This window comes from Mytilus californianus, unplaced genomic scaffold (genome assembly GCF_021869535.1).
Source record: "Mytilus californianus isolate M0D057914Y unplaced genomic scaffold, xbMytCali1.0.p SCAF_7, whole genome shotgun sequence".
NCBI lineage: Eukaryota > Metazoa > Mollusca > Bivalvia > Mytilida > Mytilidae > Mytilus > Mytilus californianus.
In genome coordinates, this window is record NW_026262723.1 from 3,139,452 (window position 1) to 3,156,784 (window position 17,333).

At 34.8% G+C, this 17,333-nt stretch overlaps 2 protein-coding genes across 2 annotated transcripts in view; both read left to right on the plus strand.

The window, feature by feature from the left end:
* The window catches only part of LOC127709391 (uncharacterized), an 84,235-nt gene that overhangs the window by 48,122 nt on the left and 18,780 nt on the right, over positions 1–17,333 (plus strand). The gene's annotated exons all lie outside the window — the stretch shown is intronic.
* The window catches only part of LOC127709390 (glycoprotein 3-alpha-L-fucosyltransferase A-like), a 44,900-nt gene continuing 41,067 nt past the window's right edge, over positions 13,501–17,333 (plus strand). The window contains exon 1 of the mRNA XM_052214892.1: positions 13,501–13,648. Coding sequence (XP_052070852.1) covers positions 13,582–13,648 — 67 coding nt within the window. The 5' untranslated portion in view covers positions 13,501–13,581. The remainder of the gene's footprint in view (positions 13,649–17,333) is intronic.

A 17,333-nucleotide genomic window follows, 5' to 3' on the forward strand; every position in this document is an offset into this window, starting at 1 on the left:
TCCATCCTATCTTGATATATATCATCAGTGTTGATGCTGTAGCATAGCGAGTCAGTGTCCGTAAACAAGAATGTTGCTCTAGGCCCATATTTATCCTTCATATAATTGTAATGAAAATAGTACATAAGCGTCTTTGACAAATCGAGTATACTGAATCCCACGTAGATGGGTCTGTTTAAGTATCATCGTTGTTTCAGCATGTGAACAGCCACCAAGTCGTCGTTGAATATTTTGAAGGCATGAAATGTTGGTTTGCAGATTAGTTTTCTGGCCTTTGATTGGTCATTCAAAAGTTTTATATCTGTTCTCTTCCTTAAATTTTCCATTGTCTTTCCAAAGACTGCATTATTCATGAGTTTAAAAAAATCCTTTTCGAACTCGTTTATTACAAGCTTTCTCTTCTCTGTGTTGAAATCAATATATGTCTTTAACCAGGGTCGTTGTTCAAATGTCATGACTCTATGGATCTTTGTTAGTCTCATTCCAAGTGATAAGTAGAGTTTTAAATTTTTGTAATGTACCACGTATTTTTCCTTTGGATATAAATTTGGTATCAATTTTTCTGTCGATGTTCCTTTTAAGTTTAAATCGTCCAATAGCTTTTCCGCATAGAGTGATAACATATCATTAATTTTGTAACCTTCAATTTTTCGTGGGCGAGTGGATATTCGTTGTGGTCGTCGTGAAGTTCCCTTGGATATTCTATGTCAACTTCCAATATATAACCATTTTTATTGTCATCTGCAATGTCACTTATGTGTAGGTTCTTAATTTCGCATTCGTTTAGCCATCTGAAACCTTCAACTGGAAGTGCCTGGGACTTAGCCCATCCGTATAAGTTGTTGTCATCTAGGTACATTACGTGATTATTGGGTTGATTTTGGTCGTAGTTTGGCACATGTTTGTTGTTAGATTTGGCATGACGATGGGATATCATTAATTTCTTCCCCCTCTTAAACCTTTCTCTATAAACAAATGCATATCTACGTCAGTGAGTAATTCCAGCTTGACACCTGTCATTTTCAAGGCAGCCTGTCAGGCGAAACCGGGTGACGTATAAAAACGTGCAGCATCCAGTCCATAGTAGTTGGTCAGATCTCTCTGAAATTTTTCAAAGACGTCAGCTAATGCAAGAACGTCTGATAGAACGTATAAGTCGTGGTACTGTCCAAGATTCTGTATGTTAAACAATTGCCAAACGTGTTGTGCATGTGCATAGTCCATTGTTGTTATACATTCTCCCGATAATGTACTGTAAAAAGCTTCAATCGGTGGCAGTTGAGATTCTAAAAACTTTGCCTCAGAATCAAAGTACTCGTAAGGGTATACTTGTTTTCGCAGAAGCAGTTGTATCTGTTCTTCTCCAAAGTGGCTTGTCATGTGTCTAAATTTACTTGCACCTTCTTTTGCAAGGTTTTCGTCGAGTTTTTGTAATGACGAAGACATGAACTGGAACGAGTCTATAAAATCCATACATCCCAATGAAAAAGAAATATATTTTTCCATATTATTAGCGATACAATTCAGCTGCTTTCCTTCAACTTTTCCAATAACTTGAATGATTAAATGACTATCATATCCTCGCAGATTGTGAAAAACAACTGGAATTCGACCTGTAAACTTATAGTTGATATTACAGTCGTTATGAGCCGTCCCTCTAAATTTTCCAGTCACGTGACAATGATCCCTCACTCTATTGTCTGCTAGTTCTTTTTTTACATATGTGACAATGAGTTGCCTTCTTAAACGATTGCCAATCACTCCCAGTCATTATCATGGGCTCGCAATGGTTGAATCTTTGTTCTATTTCTTCCTGTTCCTTTACCATACACTCCACAAATTTATCAGCAGCATCGGCACCGCGATATACTACTGGTTCACTCGAAGTTTCAGGTGTAAGACCAACGACTTTGTATGCAAAGCCACATGATACATATAACGTAGTCTTTTTCGTCTTTTGATCACACTCGTTGCTATCTAGTATTGGTTCTTGAAGACATTCAAAATCTGCATAAATTATGTATGGCACCTTCAGCTGTTTACGTATATCTTTGTAATGTAACCACTTATTTTCTTCAGTAGGAAGTTCGATTTTCTGTGGTCCGTGGGTTAGGCAGTTTGGTAGGTGGTTGTTTAATATTCTTTCTTTTGTAAATCCGTGTAAGCAGTATGGACAGTGATAATGTCGTGCGCAATGACTATGCTGGTCCCCTAACAACCTATTTACATCTTTGATCCAGCAATAGTGTGATGTTTTGCTATCTGATATCATGATTTGATTTACATGTTGTTCATACCGATGTTTCGTAATGTGTATCGGGAATACATCACCCTTTTCGAATCCAAAGACATTAATTGATATTTTGTTCTGTTTTTCGAACTTTGGAATGTCGGCCAATTTTACAGAAAACATGATGTTTTCAAAGTTCAAGCTGGATACGTGTTCCTTGTACTTCCAAACCCGCTCTCCATCACGTTTCGCTGGGTACATTGCAGCCAGAATAGACCATATGAAACATTTGCTGTCCTTGTTTTTCACATTAATAACGGCATGTTTTGATCTGAGCTTGATCGGAAGTGGAATATAACTTGTCGCTGATATTCAATGAAAGACGTATACATCTTTTTGTTAGATTCCTTCAATCCTTCATCTATATCCTCCAATTTTAAACTTGTTTTGCATTTTCCCCGGAAATGTGGCTCTGCTGTTTCTATGGCATCTCCTTTTCGTCTGCTCATTTTAACCTTCATAGATAGATACCTCTTCAATTCACCTCTTTCTTTAATTTTACGCTTGATGACATCTTTAACATCATCATACTGGCTTTTCAGGAATGACATTGGATCCAATTTATTCAATCCTTTTGCATCGATAGTATGTGTTTAAACGGTGCCATTGAGCGCTTTGAAGTTGCATGGATCCGTCTTTTTATGTGTTTCTGTACCAGTCATGGTAGCACCACCACCATTTTGGATTGGTTGTTTATCATGGTTTCGTTTATGATGTTGGAAGTTGTCTATTCTTGAAAATACCACATCGCAGGTGGCGCAATGCCATTTCGTTCCGATCTCTTTTGGCGCATTAAACTCTCTTTATGGGAAAACGATTTTCCGCATACACTACATTTGATTGGAGATTTTGCCATCTTTATTTTTTTCGACGCTGGTTCCATCTTTTTCTGAAAATTGAAAGTTTGCTCAATATTGATAAAGCATTTTCATTTTTATTTTAATTATTCATCATAATATGATACGGACAACCAGTCATTATTCATATCAAAGGAGCCTATCGTCACTGGTACTCGCCCACGGGTCGGAAAAACGACTCCTCAGTCTACCGACCGTATGGGTTCCCAGTCTTGATACTGATATGAATAACGATCTGATTGATATTCAAGAATGTTTGACTAAGGCTTTCGCCAAAGTAGTCACCGCCCGTCAACATTTCCGTCACTGGAAACAGAGCTGCTCTCGCAGTTAAGCAAGACTGCAAAGGTTTTTGTCGGAGATGTCTTCCTGACTATAACGGAGCATGCCACATGACACTTCCTCTCCATTTTAAGCTAAATGACACTGCCCTAAGTCACTACACCTTACCAGTGCATGAGACTGCTTCAAATGTTCGAGAACTTAAAATTGAAATAAAGCCCCCCAACTTTTTCCCCCATTATTTTGAAAATAAGCATATGTCTATTCCATTTATTTGTTTTGGTAATTTATTCAAAGAAAAAAAAAAATAAGCAAGATGATTATTATTGTAGCGATACAAGTCTTAACTAAATGTTTAAAGTCGTTTATAAATTGATAATCAAGCATACACAATGATACAATACCTTTATTTTTCTTTAGAAGATTAAGAAAATATTTTGTGTGACTTTTCTTTTTAATAGTCGCGATAACAATGGTAAATGATTAGATTTTCAGTGTTTTATAGCTAACTGTCGATACCTTGTGGAAATCCCCAATTAACGTAATTTGATTGGTTAGTTTCGAATTCGGCAAATTTTTTCGATCGATAATCAGTTCAGTCTAATTTACCAGTTGTAGCGGGCAGACGTTGTTTCCTTTTCTCCTGTGTACACTATCTTGAAATAAAACCGCATTTCAAAAAATAGAAATAACAAGTTTGATCAAACGGAAATGAATTAATAAGTTTGTTCTAACGGAAATGAATTTTAGATTTAGGACAGTTTGCAAAATATATAAATACAGGAAATATCACAACTTGATATGTCTACATTAATGTTCATTCGCTCGTGTACATAAAAACATCAGGTCAATGAGGACGATCGAATGTGTTGACTTATATACATATATTATCAGTCAGGATTTTTTATAAGAGAATTTCAGTTTAAAAGTGAATATTTTCGAGGAAATAATAAAATAAGTTTTCAATTTATACAATATATTATATGATTAACGGAGGGATGATAGTTGAATTTTAAACAATAGACAATTCCATTATAACAGTATGTATCATCAAACACACTAAAATTAAATACTTGATAAATCTCATATTTGGAAGAATAATACTATTTAATTCTCCGACACGTACCGTTGCGTATTAAAACGTGTCATGTCCGTATTAAACCGTGTCGTACCGTAAGAATCCGTATCACTCATGTCGCCAAATAGCCCCTTTCTTTCTTCACCCGTGGTAGATACATCAAAGCCCGTAATCACACCGCTGTGCATCCGTATCGGATTCGTAGCAGACTACGGAAACTGCATTTCCGGGATCATCCGTGAGATTTAATCCGTAGTGGAACTGGCGAGGTGATCCGTGAATCTGTGACATAGGCATGAACGGATTGAAGAAAAAACACTATCCGTTCGTCGTCCGTTCGCTCTATCCGGTAAGGTGTGACTGCGGCTTTAAAGTTGGATGTATTTGGTGCAGTAATTTCAGAGGAGATGAAATGTTATAGCTGCAAAACAACAAGTACTATCTTTTCGATTTAGACTATTTTAGATATATCCAGAATAATTTAATTAGTACGGACTGATATTTAAGTCTGGGGAAACGTGATTTTAAATAGTTGTAATTGGTGTTAAACTAGATTTCAGTAACTGTCAATCGGTACTTTATCTTTTTGATCGTTGTTTTTTTATGTCTTGTGTCTCCGCAATGTAACGAATTAAGCCATTTTCAATTTATCTTGAAATTTATTCTTATGTTTTAATGTTTTGTCACTTTCCCATGTCAGGGGGTTGTTGAGTACTTAAAACATATCTAACAACCCAATCTTAACTATGTGCACAATCTATGTCAGGAGCCTGTAATAATTCATTGTTTATTGTTTGTTTCTGTCAATCATATATATTTGATTTTCGTGTATTACTTTCTACATATGAAATTAGTCCATTGATTTTCTCGTATGAATGTTTTCATTATGTCAAGTCGGGGCATTTTTATAACTTACTATCATCGCAATATAGTATGTGCTCGTTGGAAATGGTCGTACGTTGACCTATACAAACTCGCAAAAGTCCATGATTGGAAAATAAAGAATTTCTATTTTTATTTCTAATCAATATATATAGTTGCTTACATGTATGTACGTCATTTGGTCTGGTGTAGATAGTTTTCTCATATGCAACCATACCACACCATTCTTGTTTTATATATTAACAGTTTCATGGTTGAAAACTGCAGTATTTCTTGCATGCATTTTGTTCAAGACTAGTAAAACCAGTGAAACATTGTAAAAGATATATACATAATTTCGTGTTCAAAATGACCGCGTTTGCTTTATTTGATAGGGAAAATACCATTTATATATAATATGATAGCTCTTTTTTTTCCTAACTCTAATCTTGTGTTTAATTTATAACTTTTTTACAAGATGTTCCGCCAACCGTACATTATCGATAATATGTTGGACCATTTTTGTTTGCCTTTTTGTTATTTTTATATCAATGTGTGTTTTGTGTCTAGTAAGTGGATGTTTTTGCTGTTTTTTAAAGAGTGTATTTCTATGTAAGGCTGTTGTCAACTCCACTGTTTTAGGTTGGGAGAGGGTTGTTGTTGAGGACTCGGACACATGCTCAATCCCGACACACACTATATAGATATAAGATGTGGTATGAGTGCCAATGAGACCACTCTCCATCCAAGTAAAAATTTATAAAAGTAAACCATTATAGGTCAAAGTACGGTCTTCAACATGTATATGTTCCTTTCGTATACCTGGAGCATGGAAGTCAGTGGATTTTTGTTGTGCATTTTTCGTGCATTAACCAGACCACAGAAAAGCATAAACTTTCTACGGGACGTAAAAATCATTTTGTGATCTTTGATCGCAGTATCTCTAGAATTTATTTAAGCACATCGGTGGCTTCTATGGTTTTCTGCTGAGTATTGTTTCAACTGTTTTTAGTGCTATTTTTAAAATGAAGCGAGAGAAATGATATTTTTAAAATTAGAAAGATGTGTGTATATCAATTGAGCTTTAATTGGCTGGTGATGGTGATCTTACATTTCAGTAAAATGTAAAAAATTTTGAGTCTGTACAATCTTATTTCAGAAGTACACAACGATTCAAAATATCCATTTAAAACTGTTACCTATTCTAACATCGGACTCGGACTTCTTTTTAACTGAATTTTACTGTGCGTATTGCTGTGTGTTTGTTTATTCTACATTGGCTAGAGGTATAGGTGAGGGTTGAGATCTCACAAAACATGTTTAACCCCGCCGCATTTTTTTCGCCTGTCCAAAGTCAGGAACATCTGGCCTTTATTAGTCTTGTATTTTTTGTTTTTTGTTTTTTGTTTATTTGTTTCGGAGTTAAGTCTGACGTCCATTTTCACTGAAGTAGTTCACATTTTTGTTTAGGAACCAGTTGAAGCCCGATCCGGATGCAGGTTTTTCTCGCTGTGTTGAAGGCCCATTAGTCGCCTTGGGCTGTTTCTGCTCTTTGGTCGGGTTGAGAGGTATATTCGGTTATAATTGTCCCATTGGCTATCGTACCACATTATTTTCATATTAATTATAATATTTGCAAAAGCTATTGTTTTTATTATTTACAATTATTGTTAGCATTTTAAGGGGAGTTATTTCAGTCATCTGCTGTTGCATACCCGAAATTTGATTGTTTTATAGACAATTTTTTATATATTTTTCGTCTGTTGTGTAGCCTAGGTAAAGAACAAAAGTATCCATGTATATCACAGGCACGTGTTTCTATCAGTAAGAAGGTCGACTATCAATATTTCTGACAACTTTTTTTTATATAAATATACCCTTATACCCTTTCCGTATCTTTTTTAATAGAGTGCTGCTACCATTTTTACTAACAGCTACGGATTTCGATAGTTTCAAATGCCTTAGTGGATAAAATCATAAAAACAAACTTTTTAAATATTTCAGCCGGAGTTATTATGATTGGACAAACAAGCACTCCCTGTCAAAACGCGGCCATGACAGAAGACACCTTTTAAGTAGCGTCAACAATTAAACATTTGATACACAATTTAATTTGCTCATGTTTTTCATATATCATAAAGAAATGGTTTGGGTCCAGATTTTTCTGAATGCTATGTTAAAATAACTTGTTATAGATTTACTTTGTAAGTAGATAGCACTCTAAGTGAATTTACCCGAAAAGAGAAAACAAGTTTTTTTTTGTAGAGTAACAGAAGTTAATAAATTTAAGATAGCAGATCATAAATGACACGTGTACACAACTACAAACATTTCAGTATGGTCTTCATTTAGGCAATATCTATGTATTTTTTGGTAGAATAAAGAAAATTTCACTCAAATAGCATACATTTGACTTATACCATCTTCATGTTTGCATCACATATGCCTTGCACATTTAAGGCATGAAAGTTTATCCTACAAACAAAAGTCTTTTCATCCTCTACTAGTATGGAGGATATTGAACGACTGACCGATGACTAGCTTATCCCATGAATATCTCGAACACGAAGCCCCCCTTTGCATAATACATAAGGTTGTCAATACGTGGAAGAAAGGAGGTTGCCCTTTCAAGGCGTGGTACATGTAAAAGGTTATCTGAAAACTCAAATATGCTCTGTCTATCAAGAAGGTAGCGATATCTGTGTCATTTAAATTTTTCCCTGAAAACCCTTTCTCGGCTTAAGGCTCAGCGTCAGTTATGTCTCAAAATATGCAAGGCGACGGCCATCTTCGATATAATGATCTCTTTGCGGCAGGCTTAACTACACGCAATTAGCGTTCGCGATTTACACGCAATGTACGACCATCGCAAAGTACGATTGTTTTATGAAACGGTATTTTAGCGGCGTTACGTTTCAAACGATCAAACGTAATCTAACGATTGTTTTATGAAACGGCAGCCTGTTCTGAAAGGAGTACAAGTCATGTTTTAAAAACGGAAGTGCTTATGAAAAATTCACAGTTCCTGCTTTAAGAACGGAAGTGCCCTGGAAGGATTCAAATTTCCTGAGTTCAAAACGGATGTGCTCTGGAAGGATACACAGTTCCTGCTTTAAGAACGAAAGTGCTGTGGAAGGTTTACAATTCCTGTTGAAGAACGGAACGGTGCTCTGGAAGGGTTTAAAGTTCCTGTTGAAGAATGGAATGGTGCTCTGGAAAGACACATTTTCTGTTGTAAAAACGCAACTTCTTTAAGATTGATGTGCTCTGGAAAGTCTTACATTTCCTGTTTCAAGAACGCACCTGTTCTGAAAGGTGTTTCAGGTCTTGTTTTAAGAACGAAAGTGCTTATGAAAAAATCACAGTTCCTGCTTTAAGAACGGAAGTGCTTATGAAAAAATCACAGTTCCTGCTTTAAGAACGGAAGTGCCCTGGAAGGATTCATATTGCCCAAGTTCAGAACGGGTGTGCTCTGGGAGAATACACAGTTTCTGCTTTAAGAACGAAAGTGCTGTGGAAGGTTTACAATTCCTGTTGAAGAACGGAACGGTGCTATAGAGAGACTTACATTTTCTATTGTAAGAACGCAACTTTTTTAAGATTGGAAGTGCTCTGGAAAGGCTTACATTACTTTTTTCCTGTTTGAAGAACGCGAATGCTCTATTAAGTCCTGGAACAAAGTTCCCATGGGAGGGTAACATAATGTTAGTGCTCTCTGGGAGGGTTTACAGTTCATGTTTTAACAACACAAGTGCTCTGTAAGTGTTGAAGAAAGTAAGTGCTCTCTTCGAGGGTTTATAGGTCCTGTTTTAAGAACGTAAGGGGCCTGGAAAGACTTACATTTCCTGTTTCAAGAACGCGTTATTAAAACAGAAACGATAAACCTTTCCGGAGCACACTTATATATATATATATATATATAATTAGTTCCAGGTACTGTCAATCCTTCAAAAGCACGTGCATTCTTAATTTTAAAAATAGGAACTGTAAACCCTTCCAGAACATTTGCGTTCTTAAAACAGGAAATGTAAGCCTTTCCGAAGCCCTTCCGTTTTTCAAACATGACCTGTTAACAATTTCAGAGCTCTTGTGGTAGTAAAAGATCGAAGAACTGTAAATCCTCCCACAGCATTTCGTTCCTGGAACTGCAAAATCCTTCCACAGCACATGCTTTCTTAAAACATGAGCTGTTTACCCTTCCAGGGCGCTTGCTTTCTTGAAACATGAGCTGTAAACACATCCAGAACACCTGAGTTCATCCCTGTTTCTTGATGGGATATGCATTACACTTAATTCTAATGTGTTTTCTTTTTCAGGCAAATGTACATAAATATTTGAATTTTCAAATAATATTTCAAGATTTTATAAAAATAAAAGTCGAAATTATCAAATTCTAAATATCAAAATTTAAACTTAATAATAAAACGGTACTGTATTTTAGTCCGTACACCTACATGTACAATGTACATGTCGATCTCGATCCGTTAAAAAGATTGAATAAATGTATTGCACCTTTGTACATTGATTGTTTGATTATTTGGTTTGTAATGCCACTCTCAGTCCACTGGATATTTCGTAGCGATCATTATTTACTAGTATTGGTCAAGGAAGTCGGATATCCCGGAGAGAACCACTGACCTTCGGTATGAAAACATGCAAACCGAGTCAATTAAGATTGGAGTCGAACGAACCAGCTGCCACGTGCGGGGTTCGAACTCACAACCTCATAGTCTCGATCATCCAGCCGCTTTATTTTTCAAAGTATAGCGTCTGGATGACAAGTGATATAGAAATGGTAATTTATGACAATCGGAATAGTATCGGCTTTTTTAGCTTGTTTAAATGGTTAATATCAAAGACGAATAACCAAGAAGTTGGTTATTGACTTCGGAAGAAATTACATTACGATAATATTATTAGACGTGTTAGGAAAGTCAATACGATTTTGGCACTGATGTTAAATACCAATACTACTATACTAGGCTATAGTGGGGACCATCTCAAAAAGCACAGAATGATAATCATTCATTATAGTTACCTGTATGGGTTTGTTTGATAATGTTGAGATGATTTTTAAACAATAAAATATTAACAATTTATTCCGCAATACACCGACGAGGATACAGCAAATCAACACGATCATTATTAATATTATTATCATAAAATTGCATTGTTTCATAGTAGTTCCCCCCTTTCTGACTACAAGGAAAATCCGCAAAGTGAATGAAAAAACACTGCAATCAAATCACATCCGAATCCATTTGTTTACTCTACATCAATCTTTGTTCAAAATGTTCGTTTATTTGAAATTTATTTAAAATATACTTTTCAGGTCGGGGCCTTTCATAGCTTTTATGCGGGGTGGGTTTTGCTCCTTGTTTTGGGCCATACGGTGACCTATATATGCCAACATTTACGTCATTTTGGTCTCTCTTGGATAGATGTCTACTTTGGCAATCATACCACATCTCCTTATTTAATATCATGTTTCTAGAATAGAGAAATGTGTAGCTTTAAATTCTAATAAAAGAACTAGAGATTTGTGTACTTGACAATTAAAAGAAATAATAGAATGTAAACAAAAGCGTATTCAATTTGATTATCTTTATTTTCTATGTTTATCTAGAAATGTCCCTTTAATGTAATGCTGAAAATGGTCAATATCTAAAAAAAAAATGTGTGAATTATTTATTCTAATTCACATTTTCCCTGACATTTTCTTTCTATCAACTTTCGTCAGTTAGTTTTTCGGACAGAAGAGGTTATCGAATTCAGTTTTAAAAGATTACCACATTTGGCACTATTCAAGCATGTTAAATTTACGTTTCGGTGAAGGTTCGAAAGTTTTTTTCTTGGTATCACGGCTTCCCAATGGCGTAACTAGGTCATTTTTAAGTGTACGCCTGGACCTCGGTGAGAGGTCTGAAGGTCCCCAGCGGGTCCAGGGCAGAGGACCTTCTGGTATGGGTTCGAAGGGCGAAGCCCCCGGAAGCTAACAAGTTATCGAGAAAGCGATACCATTTCTGTCATTAAAACACATCAAAATCAACATACTTTACTGTCTAATTTGATGATTTGTCTTATGTTTAATTTATTTATTGTGTTGATTTGGAATCTAATGAGAGAAAAATATCAATACCAGTTACTGTAAAATATGTTTAAAAAGAGATGTGGGGTACGACAATCAATCGACAAAAAATCCAAAACTTTAGAAACAGTAAAAAAGCAAGTCTACATTTCAATGTTGTCGTTCTATTTATTTTGACCTCATCTAGTTTGCTTCCCTTTTTATGTGCAAATTTCGTTAATGGACACATGAAATAATAATTTTCACAGATGGTCAGGTGTAAAATGAAAATTCGCAAAGGGTACCCTGTGTCTCGCCTTCGATTGCTGCTGTCAGTGTAAAAGTGTAATGTTGACTGTAAAAATATAATCCATTTATCAGTCATATATCGGATTTAAAAATAAATCAAACTTTTTATTTAGATGCTTTTTTTTATCTTGAAGATTAGCTTCTACCCAAGTTTTTAACAATCTATGAAGGTTTAAAAATTTATCATTTCAAAAAAATTTAATCCCAGACCGTCTGTTAATTGCCAAAAAGTATCTGTCAGTATATTAATACTGAAAAATGAAGTAAAAAATATGCATTTGTACTTTTGCGGCTTCAGACATTATCATAAAAAGCTTCTGCCAAAGTTTCATAAAATTCGATGAAGGTTTGACAAAGTAACTGATGTGTAACAAAATTTAACCTCAGACTTTATACATTGTGTAACTGCAAAAAACAAAGTCTTTTATCAGTAAAAAAAATAAAAATATATGTTTATCATGGATAATTTTTTTAGCATAAAAAGCTGCAGTCTGTCCAACTTCCGTGAAACGATGCTCAGCAAGACAACCTTATTCCAAGAATTGGCATTAACTTGGAATTGGATTTTCCTCCAAAACGTGTTATTTTAGGCGATAAGATTTATGCGAACCGTCAACCAATTGTTACGCACTATAGGAGACACCATTTGAGACAAACACCGCGAAGGGAAAAAAGAAAGTGCAAAAAACTAAATAGAAGAATTTTATCAGACGTTTAAAAACATTTAGGGTTGTCGGAACTTTGTGGAGACATCCAAGACACGAATTAAATCAAATTGTTGAATTGTGAGCTAGACTTGTTGAGAGACAAACTGAGTTATTTGACTATCAAACATATTCTACTCATATCATTGAATGTATATATTTGGACTTGTGGCCGTAAAAATCCGTCATTCCAATTCTTAACCCTTTAATATATTTTTTTTTCGAAGTTTTGTTTTGCCCTCCTTGTAACACAATTGTGTTCCATACGTTAATCATCAGGAAGTAACTAAATACAGCAAATCCGAAACGATTACATGTAACCTTTAGACACTTAATAACAATCTGTACGAATATTATAGACATATACCCTGCAGCCAATAAATGACCATGTCTTCTGTGAAATAACATGTATCCGTCAGGGGTTAATTGCATAGTTTGACAATTAACCACAGACTAGTATTACTCCACAACCAGACTACTACGTAACCGGCCTACAGCTATGGACCGTTTGTATGGACCACTGAACTATATAAGATCCAGCTTTGGACTCGAAGGGCAGATAGATTCGTACAGATAGATTCCGACAGGAGATTCGGCCAAGGTCTCCCCCCTCGTGGGTAGGCTGGAATTAATTCACTAAACATCCGAATTACTCAGTCAGGACCGAACAGTTATACCACTATACGATCACGTGTCCGTGTGACGATATGAACATTCGAACAATTCAACTTTAAAGACAGTTGTGAACAATCGAACATTTGAACTTTAGAAGCAGTCTTAACTTTGTAATTACATAATAAAATTTAATTATCCACTTACTGACTTCGTTACATCCTCAATCGAACAAATACAAATGAATATATGAAGATCTATACGAAAGGCCCATGCACGTCTTAAAATTAGGAGTCGACTTTAACTGTTCGCTTTATATTGTATCAAACACACCACCAATTGCATTTTGAGAAAGTCCACACTTAAATCTTGTATCGGTATTGTTATTTAACATCAGCGCAGTATTGATATCCCTTTCCTAACACGTCTATTGAAAAGTCCGAGTGTTTCGATTGTTGTTTGGATTAGTTGAATGACGTCGTTTAAAGCTATTTTTATTTGTTTGTGACGTTATACAAATCATGGAAAACACCAGACAGCATGGCTTGGCCGCGAAGGAAAATAACAACATAGCCAACCTTGGGCTTGGTAAGATGTTATAACAATACAAACTGTAACATAAATTTCAATGCAACCTGATACATTGAGTAGTTATATTTTTTCATGCATGTCCGTGCTATGCAAACGAGTTAATAGTTATACAATTAAATGACAAATTTTGTATTGACCTGTTGACTGCATGGGACCACTCGAATAGTCGTACATGCTATAAATACAATTTGGAGTTGATATGTAGTATCTTAAACTTTATAAATATTTGATGAAAAGGGGCTATGACGCCGAAATATGACCTTCATCCAAGATTAGATTGTTGTATCTATCTGTATAAGGGAGTTTGCATCTTGATATGTGTAAAAAAAGGGGGAGATTCACAATGATGTACATATTCAAAGGAGGGAACGCAATCCAAAACCATAAGTAGATTAAAAACAGACAAAGTGTATCTAGAAGATGCCATTTTGTATATACACCAAACGGACAAAATGTTCTATACTCGATTTAAAAAAAAACGTATGCACTTTGCTTAAACAATACAGATTAGAAATTGGACACGTTGTTATGCAAAATAAGGAGATGCGGTATGAATGCGGCATTCCCAATGAGAAAACTATCCACCCAAGTTCAAATGAAGTGGATGTGGACAATTATGGTTAACTGTATGGACTTCAACAATGAGAATGGTTTGGATAGAGAATAAAAACAGGGACTGTGTCAAAGAGACAACAACCCGACCGAAGAGCAGGAAACAGCCCAATGCTCCAATGGGTCTTCAGTGCAGTGAGAAAATCACCCTTCCGGAGGCGGGATTCAGCTTGTCCCTAGACACTAATTTATACAATATATTTGTATGATGTTTTTTTCTCAAACAATAATGATGATTTCTGGACACAGATTTTATGTGATAAATATGTGATAAATATCAAGAATTAAAAAAATATAATGTTCAGGATATTCATTGTATCATGCTTAAACAGCTTCAATTTTATAAGAATAAGATTCAAAGAATTTTTTTTTAAATACTGAAGTATAAATCAGTATAAAAAATCACAGTACCAAGAATGTTGGGTAAACATTATTTTGACAGCAACCACAAAGGCAAAAAAGGTACACAGACGTATATTAAGTCTATAAAACAAAAATTAAGAACAACATTGTTGTCAGACATGTCAGAGCATTAAGATTTGTATTAACAAATTAAAAATCATATAAACAATTAAACAGTAAGTTTTCTCGTTTGAATTGTATCACATTTTTTATGCCACGCCCTTTTATAGTTGACTATACGGTATGGAGTTTATCAATATTGAAGGCCGTGCAGTGACTATATTTGCTCATATCCACATCATTTTAACTTTGGTGGGTTGTTGCCTCTTTAACAATCATTACCATATCTCCTTATTTTTATATAAAGGTTCACAAGAGAAGATATTGTTCTTGTGAAGCTGTCCTTTCTTGCATACTAATACATGATGAATATTAAAATTGTAGTAGAAATGATGGAGATCTGAAACAATAAATCAGTTAATTAATAACAATCATAAGGATATTCCTCTAGAGAAGTAGAATACACTTTTGAGTTGTTGGTTTTTTAACAAGTTACCATGCAGTATGGGATAAATCCTATTCCATCTTCTCCATGTGCATGATACAAACATGCATTCAAAGAGTATTGGGTTTCATGAATGACTGGTTTTAAAAGTTCTGTATTTCCTCTATGGACACGGGGGTAACACTGGCACAGTGGTATTGTGTGAAGGTTGGTTCATAAATTTGTTCTTCTCAAAAGGATTAGGCGATACTATTCTGTCGTTTGCAGTTTATTTTGTAAATGAAAATTGAGTTGGCTCATTGTGTGATCTCACTGATCTGCAAGTAATAGCTGTTGAGGAAATTGTTTTACATTGCATTCTTAGTATTTGTATTAGTTTTCTTTACATAGAAGTAACTTGATGTGTGTTTTTTGTAAGGTAAGTGTATCCTGAGACTGCTATAACACATATAGTATCGGGTTTCATGAATGACTCAGGTGTATTAGATATCTGAAAAAATACATAACTAGGACAGCATAAATTATAACAGGAGTTTCAGAAATGAGAATAATGGAAAAAAAATAAGAAAAATGGACCAAAAAATAAAGAATAGAGACTAATGGTGTGCTACAATATATAAAATAAAAAAAGAAAAGTGGTGTGCTATAATGTGAACAATAGAGAATAATGGTGTTTTATAGTATAAAGATAAAAGGAATAACGTGGTGTGCTATAATATAAGAATAGATTGATTGCTTGGTTATAGTCTAGTGGTAAATATATTGCATACATGTTCAGGACGATTAGAAATTAACAATAAATATAATAAGTATAACAATGAAGATGTGCAAATGAGACTACTCTCCACAAGAGACCAAATGACACAGAAATTAACAGCTATAAGTCACCGTACGGCCTTCAACAATGAGCAAAGCCCATACCGCATAGTCAGCTATAAAAGGCCCCGAAATCACAAATGTAAAACAATTCAAACGAGAAAACTAAGGTCCTGTAATAGAGGCCGTCCGGGATACAGATCTGAGAAATTATGACTGCAACCTGCAAAGTCAGAAATTTAGCCTTTAGTACAACGGTCCACTTACGAACCCCTCTCATAGCGCACAGAGAGCGTGGTACCCTCTTATACACGAGTGCTATAACATTTAGAACAGACATTCACGTTCTATTTTGGAAAACTTGGACTGATCTTGTATGAGCATTTACCAATTCAGTTTTTTCTTTTTTTTTAAATGTACATGTACAAAATTCAAGTCAAAAAGGTCACCGTTAGTTACAGTTTATAATCGTTTTTGTAGAAATTTAAGCTAGACAAGTAGTTATAATGATAAAGTCTTTTAGATAAAAATCATGGCAAAACAATGATTAAAACTTATAAGTATTTTTAATCAACGAAAAATCTGAATAAGTACGGTGTACAGGTTTATTTTGGCTATAGATCTTAAATAAATGTTTATAAACCACTGAGACAAGAATACATGTGAAGTGGTATTGGAAGTCGTTTTATTTATTTGACATAATGTATCTGTTAAAAATGCATATCACTGTCAAGTTGGGCATCACTGCGTGAGCTACAAGAACATAGAATGTCAGTTTAATAATCACATATAAACACTGGACACTTTTAATTTGCAAAACACTCATTTGCAAATCCGCCGCCGCCTCTCCTTAGACCTACAGTGTCGTGTAAATAACCAAAATGTGCGGAATTACATGGGATTCAATAATTTCATTGCTTTTCTGCTGTTATTATTATATATATTTTGTAATTTGATTTAGAAAAACATGGGATTTTCAATATCCCATGGGATAAGGCAAATCCCATGGGATTGACCATTATCCCATGGGATTTTGGTTAAATCCCATGGGATTTTTTGGGGTCCCATGGGATAATTGTAGTCCCATGGGATTTTTTTTGTCCCATGGGACAACAAATATCCCATGGGACTACAATTATCCCATGGGATTTTTAATATCCCATGGGACAAAATAAAATCCTATGATTCAAATTATAAATATACAGTAAATAAATGTGTATGTTACAATGAATTCTGTTTGGTAGTAAATTGTTTTATGATGAATCTTTTTAGTTAAATATCTTTTTTTTTTCCTTGGAAATGTTAATGCAATTATATTGTTCTATAACTGTTCAAAACTAAACTTTT